Below are 19,522 nucleotides of genomic sequence, written 5' to 3'. Positions count from 1 at the left end.
TTGTTTTGACAGGGGGAGTGTTCAAACTCAAATTTAAATTGCAGTGTAAAAAGGAAGCTGCCCAGCATTTGTGGGCTACATGCAAAAGCATCCAGTGCTTACATTGCATGCAAAAAAAAAATTACAAATATTTGCACACCTTGCATTGCAACATGGTTTGCCCAAAGTACACAATTCAGATGTAGCCTATAAAATGTTTTGCACATAATAATCCTACATCCGTCAGGATATACGAAGTACAAATTTTACCACCAATGCACATCGTCACATGTTTGACTGTTATCCTATCTTACAGGAGAGTCTATAACTGTATAAATATATTTTTTAATTCAGCATTTGTGGAAGTTTTTTACTAAGTCTGAATCAATAAAGTTCAAGCCAGATTCTCACAATTTTTATGTAACTATTCACCTCCTGCGCTCTATAGAAAAACTTTTGATTATGTGCATGACCACATTGTTTCACAAAAAAACAGGGGGAGCCGCGCCCTGTGCAGAATGGGACTTAGACGCCTGTTACCTGCATGCGGCGAAGCCACTTGTGTCTGAAAATTAGGCTTAGACCTAATTACCATAAGCCACGCCCCCTAAATGACGTTATTTGGGAGCGTGCCCATATGGCACGCCTCCAGTTAACGTCAGGCTGGGGGCAAGCCCAGCACTATGTCAGGCCCTCTTCCTGCACTGAATGGATGCCGCACGCATGCTTGCAACATCCATGCATCTTTTCTGGGGCCGGCACCACCGCACAGCTGTGGCGGCGGAGGAGGTGCCCGACATGTGGAACAGCGGGGCAGTGCCCGAAAAACTGGACTATCCCGCTGAAATCGGGAATGGTTGGGAGGGGTGCACCCTCTATGGGGTGGTGCCCCTGTTTGACCACACTGGTCGAACGTGCCTCGAGCCGGCCCTGTTATAATGTGGCCTGGGAGCATGGTACTCACAGTCGGGGCAGGATGCACAGTATTCAGATATATCTTTATAAATCCCAGGACAGAAATACCACTGCAAATTTGTGTTAGAGGTTTTTCTAGATATTCCGCAGTTATGTGACTATGAGACAGGTATAACACCGTTCTTCTATATGACTTAGGAACTATCAACTGTTCCACAATATCTTCTCCCTTTTAGGACATTTGATACAACAATTCTTGACGTACTGCCATGTGAGGGTATGACAATCTACTATCAGCTCCACCGGGTTTCCATCATCCACTTCTATATTCTCTCTAGCCCTTACCAAAGTAGGGTCTTTTAACTGTGCTGAGGAAAAAATATATATTTTCTCACTTCAAGATCTGGCACACTGGGCCTGATTCAGAGATGGACGCTCTGAACCAGGGCATTTTTTTTTTTTTGTGCGGCCTCCTGGCTATTGCGAGCGGCCAGGATGATGGTCGCGATGGTCAAGATCATTGCGACCATCGGGGCTTGCGACGAGACCCTTGTGGTAGGGTCTCATGTCCGCAAGCCCCAGAGAGCTTCACTGGTGATGTCATTGGGGCTGTCCACAAATGACAGGCGTTCGCATGGGAACACCTCCTTTTGTGAAGCCACCCCCCCATCACACCTACAAAACGGGGTGAGCTGTCGATCAACATTGACAGCCGCCCCTTTTGTAGTGAGCCACGGAGCAAGAGAATTTCTCTCTCTCTCCGGGGCTTGCGCACGCGCAGTGCAGCCGCTACGCGTGCACAGAGCACACCATCGACCCGCTTGCGAGCGCTCAAGCTCTTGCGAGCGGGTCTGAATCAGGCCCAGAGTCAACTGGTTCAGCAGCATTTTCTACTTCAATAGGTGGGGGGGTACATCATTCTGTGCCCCACTGCTGTTCTCATCACTTTCTGACTCCACAATCAAGTTTGTAAAAGGGAACCCTTCCACTTCCACTGCATCAGGAACATTATCCAGTTATCCAACATGTCTGGATTATTTACTTATTTATAAATTGGGTTTCTCACAGCTTCCAGAAGTGAGAAAAATCTCTCACCAATATCTCCTCAAACTCCAAAGAAGGAACTAATCCCATACTGACTACAGTGGGTCCACACTGTGTTTCTATGTTCACTGCAGCAGTAATATAATACTGAGTATCTCAGTGTATACAGATTATACCAACCATCTTTCCCTGATGGTTTGGGGGGTTCACCAACTCGGCTTTTACACGAGTAACCAGGCTTCCAGAATATGACACAGCATCTACCCTCGTGCCTTCTACAGTGATTATACACATGTTTACCTGGCTCAGCCTGCTGGTCTGCAGTGCCGGCTAGCTAAGCAAATAAATGTACTCTGCAATTCACATAAGCAGTATCACATTGCATAGGTTCAGAGATAAGTGGATAATAAGCAGCAACATGGCCCAAGCTACCACAGCTAAAACATCTGATCATATGTTTATCAAGTCTTGTACGAGGTGAGAACTTTCCTGGCACAGCTGGTCAATCTTCAGGTTCCAAGCCTACCATCTCTGGCAGGGGCATTTCTAGAGAGGAGGGGGCCCGTGTGCAGTCTCCATCATGGGCCCCCTCCTCTCCGTCCGATGTTGGCCAGCTTATAGACTCTGGGTGCTAGAGTGTGCCCAGAGTCTATAGCGCATGCGCAGGTCACCAGGAAAATGGCCACGGCAGCCATTTTCCCTTTACGGCTCATGCGCAAACGACTGGAAAATGGCCATGACGGCCATTTTGCAGCCATTTTTTACAGCGCAGACACCGGTGCCAATGTGGGACTCCGGAGAGGTTAAGTATAATATGGGTGCAGGGTGTTTGGTGCTGGCATGTGTGCCCCGCACACTTTGCACCCATTATAAATACGCCCCTGATCTCTGGGTATATTTACTATAGGTCGATTTTTGAGACAACTTTTCTGTAGATTTAAATCGACTGAAATCGACTCATAATCGACTGTGTAATGCACTGCCTTACATTCGATTTGGAAATCAATTTCAAAATCAACTTCAATGTGAGTCGATTTTGGCAGTTGTAAATGTATTTGGTTTTGAACTTTCTGTTCAAAACCAAATGCAAATAGAAAAATGCTAAAAATTGGAGATAAAATCTTCTAAAAAAGAAGCCTATTTTAACCCTAAGAAGCATGCACAGATCGTAGTGATCTGTGCATGCTTCTACCAAACTCGCCTGCCTCAGATTGTTTTTGTCGATATCCAATCCGACTGTTAGTAAATGAGGGGAGCCTGTAGTGTTTCTCTCTCCACTGTTCTTTCGAAAGTTGTTTGATAGATCCCAACATCATCGCTCTTTGTCATCGTTTGCAAAAAAATGACTAGTCTATATGGAGCTGGAGCTACTTGTGACACCTGTGGAAGAATTTCCAGACACCACCTGTTTCAAGGCTTTGCAGTCTTGGCTCTGCTGCCTCCAAATTTCCTCAGCATCCATTTGTTGTTACCTTGGGAGTTCATTAATATCCAATTGATGTTGCCTCCGGGTCTCCTAAATTGCTAATTGCTGCACCCTGGTAGCTTCCTGCTGAGCCACTGTACCAGTGCCTTGAATATGTCTTCCATGGTATGTCATGGTATAGGTGGGAAGCTGAATCTGGCTACCCCCAGCATCTGATGACATCAACAGGAATTTCACAACATAACAGTCTTTTCTCAACAGCAAAAGAAATGGATTGTCTGTTGCTTTAAATTTTTCACATAAACATTTTTTTGACTGCAATTTAGGTGCAATGCTTGCATTCTCCACTATGTGTGGAAGAATCAGTGTATGGATGTTGTCCTCTGGGGTAAACAGTTGCACTTGTCATACAGAAGCCAAGTGGTAGTGCACCAGTCCAGGACCTTAGTACAAGTATCCACAGCTATTTTTATTAGCAGCACAACAATAAACCAAACATAAAAGTAAATCCTGGCCTGTCTGGCTCTAACTATACAAAATGATCCCCTTTCTCAGAGAGGAGGGACCTAAAGTCTCTCTCACAAAACAGTTGTCTTTAGCACAGAACTTATTCAGTAATCACAGTGTCTATCAACAGGCCTCTGATTTCTTCCCTAGGCAGTGAGAGACTGACACATGCTTTATCAGCCTCTCACAGGTGGTCTGGCAATCCGGGCTGCCAATCAGCTTCTGTCTACCAGACAGAAGCTAAAAACCTGGGACATATATATCTCCCCTTGACAACCTTTCCAGTGTGTTTGTCACAATATGTGTGTATTTTTAGATCTTTTCATTAAGACATTGGACATTGCATTCAGTGATAAATAAGACAAAATAAAAACCTTAGTTAAACAAATGAAAACAAAAACACATACAAACTATGAATCAAATAGGTGATCTCTATGAGAGAACTTCTTTATAAACTGCCTAAATTACCCACAAATTACAAAAATTGAGTATCCAGTTAGTGAACCAGTGTATTTCTGGGCAGTTTATACCTTTGGATAATTTTGAAATGTTCTATATGCTTTATTTAGCAACTTTTGGTTCATGCTATTAGTATTAGATTTTTCGGCAGATGTATTAACTCGTTTCCCTTTGAACATATTGCAATCTGTGGGGTCGCTTGCAGGCTTGTAATAGTTCTGGGAATATAGTGTTAGGCTTTCATCTTCAAAGACAAATGGGATAGAGAACTTTTGAAGATACAGGATCTTTGAGTTTTGTAAGAACAGGATGTTAGGTTGTAACCACATCTATCACTGCAATGTTATTTTTAAGTTTGTATTCTACACAACTTGTTATTTTATCTTGTATGTTTTACTGAATGTGTGTGTCTACTTGTTCTCAAAGAGCATGCTGGTGTTTTTTCCCTTGTGTGGATACTGGGAAGAGTTTTCTGTATCTATAGCTGCAGAAATAGTATAGTGTATTTTTACAGGTTTTTTTTTTCCACTAGAAAGTGTTAAGGTTGATAAATCTATGGCAAGGAAATAATAGTAAATTAATTTTAAATTATTTTTTTCTCCTCGAGAAGGCCCAAAGTGATCGGACCATTCAGAACCATTAAAAAATTAATATGAAGGATGGTATTTATATTAACTATTAATATGTGCTGTAGATCCAGTTATATACAATTTCCACCAATTACCACAAAAAAATAAAATAGAACAATTTAATCCATTGTTATTAGACTAGGGAAGCAGATGTCGCTCATTAGGACGGAGAGGTCAAATGAATCATAAAAAATTAATGTATGTCCTCTGCTGTCGACATTGTGAATGTAGACATGTTAAATGCCAACACAGTGACTGTATACCATAAACAGATAATCCAACTTTAATAATGCTGTATCTCTTCTCTCTGTAAAATAACCTCTGAGCCACTGTAGTGTTATCTAACAGCTTCTACCTAACATGAGGTTCTCAAATGTGGAAAGTGAGTGAGATGAGAGATATTAGGAGTGCTGAGGGAGGGAGAGTGGTTACTAATTAACCAGACCCAGGCCTGTTGAAGGGGCCCAGGTCCACCCTCCAGTATTACCTGTCAGCGTGACCACACTTCCACAATTACGAACCCCTACAGTGGAGGGGGTTGTAATTGGGCCTGGCTCTACCTCTAGTATATATATTGCGAACTGCAACCCAACATTTTGCAGAAGTTGAATTCAACATAAAAATTAAACGAAAAATGTGGCAAGGAACCTGATTGTAATACTAACATGCTCCAAAAATGGAGGCAAAATATGTAAAGCATGATGTTAGGAAACATACATCTCACGGAGGGCATCATTTGCAAAATAAATTCACTTAAGAGCATGCTGCAAATAATTGATTAATATGTCAATCAAATGACACATCTACATTCACCTTTAAAAATATGTTAGTAAATGTTGATATGTACATTTTCTGTGTTTCCCCTTCCTCCGTTCATGTACAGCATGTATATTGGACATTTGCCTTATTCATATTATAGAAACCATGTCCCCAGCACAGTAGGGATGGTCATCGACCATTGATGTTTAACAGCTATCGATGGTTTGATACAGATGGTCATTGGTTTTGCCAACGATGGAGTTGATCTGATGGGATCTATCAGTGGTTGAGAGGAAGCGATATTTTTTTTCCTCAGTGCAGGGGGCAAAGCGTTTAGCCTTACCTTCCTGGCATGCCACTAAGTCCTGCACCCTTTTCCTGATTGGCCTGCCACCTGCAGTTCCCCACAGCAGGGGTGTCCATCCATGGAATCAAACCATTAATGGTTTCCTGTCCATGGTTTCATGCCATTGAGGTTAAGCACCAATGGCATAATTAATGGTTAACCCACCGATAGCCATCCCTACAGCATAGCTCATTGTTTTGTTTCCAATATGTAAAGATTTCAAAATTTGAGCATTTCATAACCAAAAAAATAGATATTTTGTGCAGATCCGCAAATGTGTGTAGTTTTTTTTGTTAGGCTTATGAAATTAATTAGTATAATAAGGGTTCCAAACTATCAAATTCAATTGGTCCAGTTGAAATGTATAAGGTTCTGTTTTATCTAGGTCAGTTTCATTATGATATATCTTTAGTGTTATGTATCAGGGAATGAGAGATGAAGACCTTTGATTATAAGCTACACTAAGCACAGTAGGATATGTAATTATTATACAGGGCAAAGTACAAGGTCAGATGCACATCTTTAGACTTGATGAACTGAATGTAGAAGACTGTATAAAATCAGTGATCAGGGAAAGCATGGTTTCATCTGCAAACAAGGATCATTTGTATTTGCCAGAGCCCAAGTGGGTCTCCTTTGGCCGTGATCTGATAGTGACTTCCAAAGGCTCAGTAATTAAAATACAGTAAATACATAATATAGAACACATGAGTATGGCTTGACTTGTTTCAACCATTAAGACCGTAACATGTTAGCAGCAGTGAGATTGCAACTTCACATTAGTCATTGCATGTATACCGCCCTCTGCTGCCATTTAAAGTGACAACCTGTAAAGTGAGCCAATCAGCAGTATGCTGCAGAATCCAGGGCTCTGGCCAGGAGAACCAGATGGATAGTAAAATTTTAATTGGTAAGTGGTAGGCACACTTCTCACCACCATCCATTGCAGGATGCAGAACACAGAATAAAATCCCACTGATAGCCAAAATCTTAAATAATATATTTATTAAAAAGAGGAACATAATTTAAAGCTTTTTTTCAGTAATCTTTATTACAACATGGAAAATATAATTGTACATAGAAATATACCTTTTTAATATCAATTTGAGGTGTATGGATTGATGGCGTGTCATTTCAACTATTACAGATATTGAAATTGATTTAAAAACCTGTCAGGGTAAATGATTGACAGATAAAATGGATAGATTAGCAAGGAGATAACAAATACTGTGCCTTGATTCATGTTGGAAGATGTGAAGCAATGAACACACAGTATATTGGATCTGATTCAGCTGAACGCACCACTGCACCCAAGATATTGGGCAGTAAAGAAATCAAACTTCAAACTGTCTTCACAATATGTAGTGTATTGAGTTTCTCTTTTGATAGGGATTCTAATCTAACTTTGAACAAAGAGGAGGGGGGATCCTACTCTTTCAGCTCTCATAATAAACTGTGTACATTCTGGCTTCATATCAAATATGGGAAAGATTTCTGGACTGCACACCCTGTAATATATATATAATGGGAGATGCTACCTGATGAGACTAATTGCAAGCACAAAAACAGACAAATCTCAGGTGCACAACTCCAAATTATTAATAATATATAAATGCAATAGAATTTTGCAATCAATAGAGGTTTTTAGCATAATCTTGGCCAAGGTTATGGGCCTACCCACCATATCCAGGTAGCCTCTTTAGGGTAGGTGCTAAAAACCTCTATTGATTGCAAAATTCTATTGCATTTATATATTATTAATAATTTGGAGTTGTGCACCTGAGATTTGTCTGTTTTTCATATCAAATATGCAATTTATTCTTTTCAATGCATTTACAGAGAATTTGTTCCCCTTTCACAATTTAACAAGCACAACCACAGGAAGGATTATCACAAGGGTAGCGTGATACTTCATACAAAATTTATCACCATGTTGTAAATTGCAATATGTTTATTAGCCTGCAGGTGTCCCTGTTTATATTGCTGCCTATGGATAAATGTAATGTATCACCCACATGCATCTATACTAGTTGTAACAGTGACATCTACAGGGAAAAGGGGATACTGCACTCTAATAAGTATAAACATCAAGGAAAATAAAAACAATTGATATCATAAATTATTATATATTTTTTATTATCAAATACCTTTCAGAGCTTAAATATATTTGTTTCACCCACAAAAACAATAATTTTGCAGTGCCAGAAAATTCTGGCTCTGCACAGAATACCTTTGATGTGACCAAGGAATTACTGTACATTTGAATCTTATTTTTTTTAAATACCAATATATTTATGAGATTCATACCTTGAAGTCATTCTGCAGTTATCCATCCATTTTAATTAATTCTTCTAACGTATTTTAATAAGAAGAAATATGCTAATTTTCAATATTGCTTATAAGCATATCAAGGGTAGAATCAAAATGCAGCTGCAAATGTTATGTTCAATCCACCATGATAAGAAAATGATCTGATCTCTGATTTACTTATTTCAAATATTTTCAGTGTATTTACATTGATCAGGTTTTTGTACCAGAAGTGATTGTGCATCAATCACGGTTTAAACAATAAGTAACTGTAACCTTATACAGCAATCATTCCTTGTACCCATTGTGTGAGTGACTAATAGCAAATACACAGCATAATAAATAAGGGGAAATATGTTGGACTAATATTTTTCATATTTTGAATAAGTTATCAAAAAGAGACGGTACATACAGTATAATGTATTATCTGTTGAATATACAGACAATAGAAGGTGGCTTACATAGTAATACATCCATGGTGGAAGCTTCAGAGCACGACTGAGAGGGCTATGAGACTATAAAGGACCATGACTGAGGGATCTCTAAGGCTGAGATAGAAAGGGGCATGACTGAGGGGGCATTGAGGCTGGCATATAAAGACGCATGATAAAAGGAGCATGAGGAGGCTCTGGGCTGGCGTATAAGGGCATGAGAGGCTATGAGGCTCCCAGCAGGGACTCTCTTGCCACCTTGACTGACCAGGGTTACGATGACCTCCCTGTCTGGAACCTCTATTTCGATGGAGGGATGTTTCTGCAGGTACAATGTTTGTTCTTTGCTCAGTAGAGGCCGTGTGCAATACAGATTCCATTGCCCAGTCATTTCTTCAGACAATAAAAGGGGTGAAAGCGGGTTAGGGGGCCATGGCTTCCATTTTTCACAGGTCCCAGGTATCTCTAGCTCTTCCACTGATGGCAATCCTCAAGGAGAGCTTAAAGACACAGAGGCAAAGAAAACACTATGAGAACTTTAAATGACTATATTTAGTTATGTTTGATTATAGTGCAAAAGAACATACTAGCCTGTGACCAGACCACAACTTCATGCTCTCAGTCCTCATAATCTCTGTATTTTCTAACTATTCATTTTATTCATCCCTCTAATACCAATCATTACTTGTTTGCCTTCCGAACTGCCTGCCAGTCTGATCACCGACTCATGTGAAGTTATACACTGATTGGTTTATTTCTGCAGTTTATACAGCTCTGTGCAATAAGACATTTCTGTAGCACCGAGCAGTTAGCAAACAAATCTTAGGGAGTGAAAAAAGACAATAGCAAAGGATGGGGGTGCAGATACAAGTCACAGTCGTTTAAGTACCGATGAACAAGTACAAGTTAAATGGAAATCACCACTTCCACACTAACAGGCACAAACCAGGCAGACAAAAGAGACAAAGGGTAGCATGGGCCTTGCTATTGAGAGCTTATAATCTATCTAATGGTTTCATAGGGACAACCTTACTGCAAATTGTTTCACAAGACTACTCAAGACCCCCAAAATGGTCTAATGCTGGCAATACACCTGCACGATTTCGGGCCACTTGCCCGATTTTCGACCGACGGGTCATAAGATGGATCTTGTGAAAATCGTGTATTATTTTAGTCAGATAAGATCCGATGTGCGCTCCCGCGGCTCCTATAATCGGGTCTTATGATCAGATGTGCAGCACATCTTGTCCATCGTATCGTCTGCAGTTCGTGCCGTTTATTTTGTTCATGCGATCCATCGTGCGGAAATTCAAGTCATTTCAATGACTGTTTCCCTTATGAGCCTGTGAGACACAGGATCGATCTTACGACAGATCATGTGCTAAGAAAAACAACAAACATGCTGCCGGGACTGCCAGGGAGCTCCAGGGAGTCGGAGGGAAATCGTATGATGAATCGGACCTTATGCTGGTCGTGTAGGTGTATGGCCAGCTTAAGGGGTCTATTTACTAAGTAGTGTTAGGAGACAGCGTGAAAAGTGATAAGGTGCCAGCCAATCAGCTCTCAACTGTCATTTTTCAAACACAGCCTGTGAGATGACAGTTGGGAGCTGATTGGCTGGCACCTTATCACTTTCTTTTCACTCTGTCTCCTAACACTGCTTAGTAAATAGACCCCTAAATCTCTGTTTAGAAATAATTATGTGCAGTATGTATATTTTTTTGTTTGCATTTACTTAACTCTTTTGTAAATCGAGCACCTGACAACATGTTGTCTGGAGAGTTAGAAAAATACAGACACATTAAAGTTAATGAATTGCTACTTGATTTTTTCAATACCATAACCGTACCTATCTGAAATGTCCAGTAGACCCCTGCGAGAGTAGGCCAGCCTCCAAGATCTCGGCCACTTCCCCAATGAAGTATATGTATGTATATGTGACGTGTGTGTATGTAAGGTATGTGTGACATATGTATGTGTGTGTATATATCTGTGTGTGTATGTATATATGTATTATACACATATATATATATATATATATATATATATATATATATATACATATACTCCCCTCATAATAATCCTGCATTTGCCCCTTGTTAGGTTTAGGCACTGGGGGAGAGGTTAGGGTTAGGCACCGGGTAGGGAGAGTTAGGGGTAGGGTTAAGGGTTAGTCTTACCGGCTTTCCTTATGAGTGTCGGGATTATGACTGTTGGTATTCTGACCAGCGGTATCCCGACCTCCGGGATCTCATATTCAACCCCCTTTTTTCCTACTGCCCCAGGTATTCTCATCTCTTCATAATGATGATCAGTGATTATCTCTATGTGTATTTTGCCTTGTGGAATATCTGATTATGCACGATGTCACTCAGATGATAGAGATGGGAAGCCGCAGGTGGGAGGTGTGTGGTGTGGTTGGCATGGCACAGTGAAACACATCATCAAGCGGGACATGGGTGTCTTTAAAATGAACTGTAGGGTATTTTTGGGGGGCATAATGCTACAAATTACATACAAACACCATGATCCTGAAAACTGTAAAGTCTCAGTTAACAAATCCCATAGTGTGTAGTGTACATTGAAAATGAGTAGGTTTATGTTGGAGCTCTGCGTGCTGCGAGGTCAGAACAGAAAAGGCAACTGAAGTCAGAACAGTCTGTTTTAGGTCTCATCGAGCAGACTCGTACAGATAACGAGGAGGACATGAGTGACTCATCTCTATTTTTACAATTACATTTCTTTAACTCTATCGGGCATACTGCATAGTGCTGGTTACAGGATTGAAACCTATGCTTTCCGGGGAAACTCCTCTATTATCTCAGAGTGGTGATGCATGGGATTCATACAAGGGCTCACTTGTGGATACATTAGGCCCTACATTACTATGTATTATCCCAATATCTTGGAACATAACCAGGCTAGGGCTTGCATGGTCATGCTGTTGTGGTCACAGACCTCAATATGAGTCAGTCAGCCAGCCTACATGTACGCTGCCAAGGGGCGGTTTAAGAGAGGAGGGGGCCTGTGTGCTGATCTCTCCCTAAGGGTCCCTCCCCTATGTGGTGCAGTAGACTCTGGCATTGAGTCTACTGTGCATGCGCAGGTCTCCAGTAACATGGCGCCCATGGCATGGTACCGGGGACACCAGTACTGCGCATGCACAGGCCTCCGGTAACATATTGCCCGCACCTTGTTACCAGGACACTTGTACTGCGCTTGCTACTGCAGCACCAACGCTGGACTCCGGAGAGGTAAGTATTAAACATGGCTGCATCTTGTGCTGTGTGGGCCCCCCTGGACTCAGGGGCTCATGTACACACCCTGCACTTATTATAGATACGCCAATGACACTGCCTCTAGTTACTGTATGTGTTCCCACCTCCATTATCAAATAAAAGCCTAAATAATAACTATTAACCACCAGAGCTTAAGTACTAAATATAACCTGGCTTGTAACTGCTTATACAGAGGGAGACCTGTAATGTGGCTCCCATAATTCTGAAACACACTGGACACAGGTGATATTGATGGCAGGAGGCACGGGCGAGAAGTATTTTAGTTGCCATGCCTTAAATTAAAATGACATAAAAGTGCAAGAGAATCACATGATATGGTCTTTGGGTTGATGTATCAGGCAGTGAAAAGAGTGAAGGTTCTACCAAATATTTTATAGAATGTACTTGATAAATGCTACCTCAAAGCTGATTGGTTGCTATGGGCATCTTCTTCATTCTTTTCACTGCTTGATAGATCCACCTCTGTTTCTTTTCTTACTTTTCAGTGACATAAAATAGGAGAAACCAACTCTTTCATTCTGAAGGTGGGTACACAACGGACAGATATATCTGCAGATGGTGGACGTTCATAAACACTGAACGGCCATCATCTGCTTGTGCCTTCGGGTCCCGGCGGCTGGGGGTGATGGGACCAGGCGGCCAGTGGGCGGGTCAGGGGCGGGTCCTGTCCCCTTCCTCGCGGCTGCTGTTGTGTGTGTACGGGCGGTCTGCCGTCCACCTGTACACACCTGCCGATGGACAGATATGTCTGCAGACATATATGTCCATCGGCTGTGCAGCACAGCCTATGCGATATATGTCAGTGAACGACGACGTTCACCGTCATATCGTGGGTACGCACTGGCCGACGTGCAGCAGATACAATATATGGGCCGATCAATTGATCGGCCAATGTATCTGTCAGTGTGTACCCAGCATAACACTCCAATGGTTCCATTTTTTGGTGAAAAGAAAAATGCACAAATCAAATTTATCTGTAAGAACCACAGTTGGGATCTGATTTTAATTTAGCAATCTATAAATGAAACAGATTATGGTAATGTGCCATTTTCCTTTTTTTTTTTCAATTAATAGTTTGCTTACAGTATTACTTTACTATCCTGTCTGACTGATTCCTGCTGGGAATCAAGACATAATTTTTTGTAAATAATGTCTTATAGGGACTGTTTTTCTTCCTGCCTATATCCCTTTACATGTACTCTCGGGTTCACACTTTGCTTTTGCTTAGAGACATTAATTGATGAGAACATTAATATACTGTCTCAATATAGAAACACACATCTTCAACCAATCAGGGATATAGGAACATTGTAGAAGTGAATCTAACAAGAAAAACTTTATTTCTTACTACAGGTCAGATGGCTGGTGACCACACACGACTAGAGTTCCACAACATTGAAACTGGGATAATAACGGAACGGCGCTACCTCTCGGCTGTGCCTTCCAATTTTATTGGCCATCTACAGAGCTTATCGTTCAATGGCATGGCATATATCGACTTGTGCAAAAATGGAGACATCGATTACTGTGAACTGAATGCCCGCTTTGGTTTCAGAAACATCATCGCTGACCCAGTCACTTTTAAGACGAAAGCCAGCTATGTCGCCCTGGCCACGCTGCAAGCTTACACCTCCATGCACCTCTTCTTCCAGTTCAAGACCACATCTGCCGATGGCCTCATCCTTTATAACAGTGGCGATGGCAATGACTTTATTGTAGTTGAATTGGTTAAAGGGTAAGTTGGGCGCCATTATTGTATCTTGTTTTAGGTATCGACAATGACGCATTTAACAATTTCATGATCGGAATACCCAACTAAATGCAATGCTAAAAAGTTATCCCAAAAAAGTCAGTTTTGAGTAATTTTCTGTGTTCTTTATATATAATTATAGGGGGTTAAAAAAATGGTTATATTTATATTTGTAGATTATATTTATGCTTTTATTTATTTTATTATTTTATTAATAAATTATATCTTTATTTTAACCATTTAGGCAGTCACAGGCCTCCCGTACTGTCAGTTTCACCTGTCATGCAGGTTACATTGCATCTGTCAGTGCTGAGATCTGAGGAAAATCACTCACAGTGGCCTAAGCATCCCTACACTGCGGCAAATCCCTAATGATCTGTCTATTGTGATGCCACTGAAGCCTTGGATTCTGTATTGAGCTGTACATACAGTATGTACAACTACGTATCAGATGGACAGAACTTCACTGGCACTTGAGTACGGGGCATGGCGTTATACAGCAGGGATGCAGTCAGGAAGCCGATGGTCGCAATGCCGACCCCCGGGGGCGGGGGGAGGGGTTTTTTGTTTTAGGGCCCCCCGGGGGGAATTAGGGTTAAGCACCCCCAGGAGGGTTAGGTTTAGGCTAGGGGAACGGGGGGTTAGGGTTAGGCACCCCCGGTGGGAGATTAGGGTTAGGCACCCTCCCGGGAGACTTAGGTTTCGGCTGCGGGGATGGGGGGGGTTCGGTTTAGGCACTTAGAGGGGGGTTAGGTGAGTAGGTGAGGAGCACTATGGGGAAGGTTAGGGTTAGGCACCCCTAAAGGAGGGTTATGGGGGAGAATAGGGTTAGTTATACTTACCTTTTTAGCTGTCGGGATCTTCACCCCTGCCAGGCTTCCGCTGCGGCCGGTGGTATTACATACTGATTCCATACAGCAATATTAAACTTCCATTTATAAATGATGGCTCAAAGCGAGAAGTATATACTGGCAACTTTTATATACTGTTTGCTTTTGACCAGGGCCATAACTAAGGATCTGAGCGCCCTCTGCCGGCCCCGCCCCCTTCAGTGTGGGACGCCATGACGTCTTGCATAAGGGGACGGGGCCATCGCACCCGAAACTGCGGGCAGCTGTAATTTTGGCAAGGTGCCTACCTGTAGCATTCAGTGGATGCTACAGGCAGCACTGCAACAGAGAAGCAGGGGGCGAGGGGTGACGAATGTGTTGCCCACAAAGCCCTGCGCTCTGTGCGACTGCACCGGTCGCACACCCCTCGTAACGACCCTTCTTTTGACAATGAGTTAAAGTAAAATTCAACTCTTAAGGGGGTAAAAAGGGCTAAAATGTTTCCTCCCCCTGCGCAATGTCCTGCCTGCCTGTCTCATTGGGGCTGCAGCACAGATCATATTCAATCACCAACTGTCATCCCAAGTGCTCCACTGGCAGTTGGTGTGGCTCCTCTATTTGTATAGTGAGGGAAGGGCTGCGGGTAAGTGTACAGTATTGGGTGCAGGGTTAGTGGAATAAAGACACAGTATTTGGTGCAGGGTTAGGGACACTGGGCCTGATTCAGAGCCGGACGCTATTTGCGGACGCTCGTTCAGAAAAAGGGGCTGGCTATTTAAATTGAGTGCTTGCTCTTTGCGGTGTGTTGACGCCTCTATGTCTGAGCGAGTGAACGAAACATGCACTCGCTATTTTGTAAAGACGCCCCTTGGCCGCTCGCATCATACGTCATCTCCACTATTTATTAGATTAATCGAGTACATCGAAAGGCGTATGAACTGCTCGCTATTCTTGTGGTAGCATTTTCCTACCGCAATCATGCGAGCAGTTCAGGCTAAAAGACAACCAAGTGACGTGGTCGATGACACTGCTTTGTTAATTATGCACACCCTTAAAACGCACGTTTTGACCGTTTGGCACGCCTGCGTTTGGATCTCCACTCCCTGTTTTCAAGCACCTTCCCCTGTTACCACCCACAAATGCCTCATTCTGTCACTCAAATTAGCAGGCATTCACTATTTTGCGAACACACTATTTCCGACCGCACTGACTGGTTGGCGCATGCGCATTACAACCCATACGCATGCGCAGATGTGCGAACATCGCTCAGAGCGAACGAGTGGCCGCTTACAAGCAGCTCTGAATCAGGCCCACTGTTACTACAGAGGGGAGAGAGGAAAATGTGTTACTACACAGGTGAGGGAGGGGAATGTCAAATGTGTTACTACGAGGTGGAGGAAAGGAATGTGTTACAACACGGGCGAGGGAGGGGAATATGTTACTCCAGAGGTAAGGAAGGGGAATGTTACTACAGGTGTGAGGGAGGGGTTGTATTTGTACACAGGTGAGGGAGGGGAATATTGATTGTGTTACAACATGGGCGAGGAAGAGAAATGTGAAATATGTTACTACAGAAGTGAGTGAGGATAATGGCCCTCATTCAGAGCCGCTCGCAAGCGCTATGCGCTAGCAAGCGGGTCGATGGTGAGGGCCTGCACATGCGTAGCTCTCGCAGTGCACGTGCGCAAGCCCCAGAGCGAGTGACAAATTCACTCGCTCCGGGGCTCGCTACAAACAGGGCGGCTGTCGATGTTGATCGACAGCTCGCCCCGTTTTGTAGGCGGGGTGGGGGTGTGGCCGGACAAGCTGAGGTGTTCCTGAAGGAACACCTGCCGTTTGTAGGTGGCCCTACTGATATCACCAGCGATGTCAGTAGGGAGCTTCCTGCTCTGTTAGAGCCGGAAGCTACCTGGGGCTTGCTGTAGACGAGACCCTACCGCAAGGGTCTTATCGCAAGCCCCGATGGTCGCGATGGTCTCGACCATCGCGACCATCACCTGGTCACTCGCTAAAGTGGTTTCAAAACAAAAGCGGCTGCCCTCATTCAGAGCGAGTGCTCGCTTTTTGCGAGCAGCTCTGAATGAGGGCCAATGTGTTATACTACAGAGGTGAGGGAGTATAATGTGTTGCTACAGAGGTGAGGGAGGGGAATGTGTTAGTACACAGATGAGGGAGGGTAATGTCTTACTATAGCAGTGATGCATTACTGTAGAGGTGAAGGATGGAAATGGAAACAGTGAGATGGAAATGGAAACAATAAATATCTACCTGGATGAAATGGGGTACATCTGCCAATCTATCTATCTATCTATCTATCTATCTATCTATCTATCTATAATATTCTGGCCCCTTTTGTAAAACTACTTAGTACAGACACAGTGACTGAATCATCACAAATAAACGTGATGCTCTGGCACTATACTGTGGGTCTGAAAGCATTAAATAGATAGTGAGTGACATAGGCCATAATGGTTCTGAAGCAAGTTATAGCTGTATAGCACAGTAATATCTAGTGAAAAGCTTTCTAAACCTAGAACTGTCTATTAAAAATTAGCCCTGACTGGTTTGCTTTGTGATACGCTATTTCTTGCTGGCAAAAAAAATATAAAGGTGTTACTTAAAAAGAAAGGGAAACTCCAAGAAACAGTCAAATTTTAATCAGGTGCAAGGTGTACCTTGGAGAAGAGGACACTTAGGGGTAGTATTATTAAGCCTTATTAAGATCAGAATGATCCAGAGGAGTATAAAGGAAAATGGGGTGCAGGTGGGGTAGGGGGTCTGCCTAGTCAAATTTTTATACAAGCAAATCGATGATGATGATAATAAGAAGAAGAATATTAATAATATTCTGCATAATCCTAAACTTGTCTACAGGTGCTCTGTCCTTCCTTTCTCCATAGGCTAAGAAGTAAATAAATACTGTGCACACAATATTGTATTATATTAAGAAACCAATACTTCTAAGTGCTGTTTCTCCTTAACAGACCACTAGAGGTCCTCAGAGTACTGTCTACAATTTTTCTACTGTATGTATTGTGTAGCCAAGTCTACATAGCTGGTAGAGTGCAGGCATTTAAAACTGTTATTTGGAAGGTTTTTGTTTTTTTTATTCATTTTAAAACTAAATCTTTTTGGTTATATTAATTTCAACATTGTTATCCTAAGATTTGTAAGTTGCTGATACAGTATGTTTATTTCACAGTCAGGGCTGCCATCAGAAATTGTGGGGCCCGGGACTGACAAAATAGACAGGGCCCCCCCAGCCCCCATTATGCAGCGCACATCTAGAAAATGGAGGCATAATGTGTTAAAAATAGCTTGAGCCAGTGGAGTTGACCATCTTACTTTCCCTAACTGCCTTGAAGAAGACAGAAAGAAGAGTGCAGCATGGGTGGAATTCCATGGAGCAGGGACAGAGGTTCTCCCAGACTCCTATCATGCTCTGTCCACTGTCTGAATCAATGGCCGGGGAGAAAGTAACCAATGAACAAAGTTGCCCCCAGCCAGTCCAACTCCCCACATCCACAACATCTGCCATGCTGCAATAAATGTAAAGAAAAAGTACAGGTGCACAACTCCAATTTAACTGATTATATATAAAAATAAATACATTTTGCAGTAAATACCATAGAGGTTTTTGGCATAATCTTGGCCAAGCTTATGGGCCTGCCCACCATATCCGGGTAACCTCTTGTCGGGCAGGTCCCTAACATACTAAGGCTCAAATCCAGAGCGCAGGACACCCCCAAACTAGCCCAGCCAATCCACCCCAAAGCACCGCTCTAATAAGAAAAGTGAAGTGTTAAGAGCAGCCGCTGGCCGCATATAAAGCATAAAAATAAAAAAGTGAAATACATATATATAAAGGACACAGACAGTGAAGTATTAAAATGTGTTAAAGGAAAATGTGTTATACTGCGGTGCCCTTAAGCAGATCAGCAAAGCAATCTAGGGGGACCCACACCCCAAAAATGAACCAAAGCTGCACTACACAGTCTAAATATTAGCAGGACTTACCTATTATTGTGCCTCTGACTGGTGTGCATATTACATTGCCAGACTCCATGCTGTAACCAATGTAGTAGAAGTGCTAGTCTGAGTGGGAAGTGGCTCAGGCTTCCCAGGTGTGCAAATCAATGCACTAATTAGTTTACAAAGAAAATAGATCTCAGACTGCACATTCTGGACATATATATATATAATTGGAGGTGCTACCTGTGGAGACCATTGATATATACACAAAGAAAAAATACAGGTGCACAACTCCAATTTAACTGATTATATATAAATAAATACATTTTGCAGTAAAGAAGAGTGCAGCATGGGTGGAATTCCATGGAGCAGGGACAGAGGTTCTCCCAGACTCCTATCATGCTCTGTCCACTGTCTGAATCAATGGCCGGGGAGAAAGTAACCAATGAACAAAGTTGCCCCCAGCCAGTCCAACTCCCCACATCCACAACATCTGCCATGCTGCAATAAATGTAATTAGACACACCTTAGTTACCTGGCTCCTTGTTCTGTTCTGTCTTACGGTCTGCTCCGGCTCCTCATTCCCCACACCACCTGCCGCGGCTCTTCTCTCATTCAGCGGCGCGGCCGCAGATGCCAGGGGCTGGCTGGCAAGTTTTAGCCTGGGGAGCAAATGCAATCAAGTGGCCCTGGCTTTTCTACCAGCACATGGCAACAGCAAAATAACCATGGCAAAAAAAACTGCAGGCGTGGTCTATCTGATTACCCCCCTCTGTTGTGTCTCATTGCCCTAGCATAACCTCTCCATTGCCTCCTACTTAGCTCTCTGATTGTCCCATTCATAACTGTCTCAGTCCTCCCTGCATATA

General features: G+C 42.7%; 1 protein-coding gene across 15 annotated transcripts in view; it reads left to right on the top strand.

The window, feature by feature from the left end:
• NRXN1 (neurexin 1) overlaps nucleotides 1–19,522 on the top strand; it is a 1,439,010-nt gene that overhangs the window by 742,454 nt on the left and 677,034 nt on the right. For all 15 annotated transcript variants that reach the window (XM_088477984.1, XM_088477983.1, XM_088477988.1 and 12 more), the window contains one exon: nucleotides 13,455–13,836. In XM_088477984.1, coding sequence (XP_088334110.1) covers nucleotides 13,455–13,836 — 382 coding nt within the window. The remainder of the gene's footprint in view (nucleotides 1–13,454; nucleotides 13,837–19,522) is intronic.

The sequence above is a fragment of the Taudactylus pleione genome, unplaced genomic scaffold (genome assembly GCF_031769625.1).
Source record: "Taudactylus pleione unplaced genomic scaffold, aTauple2 ptg000206l, whole genome shotgun sequence".
Lineage (NCBI taxonomy): Eukaryota > Metazoa > Chordata > Amphibia > Anura > Myobatrachidae > Taudactylus > Taudactylus pleione.
Note: the sequence above shows the minus strand (reverse complement) of the source record. Positions and strands in the feature narration are given on the sequence as shown.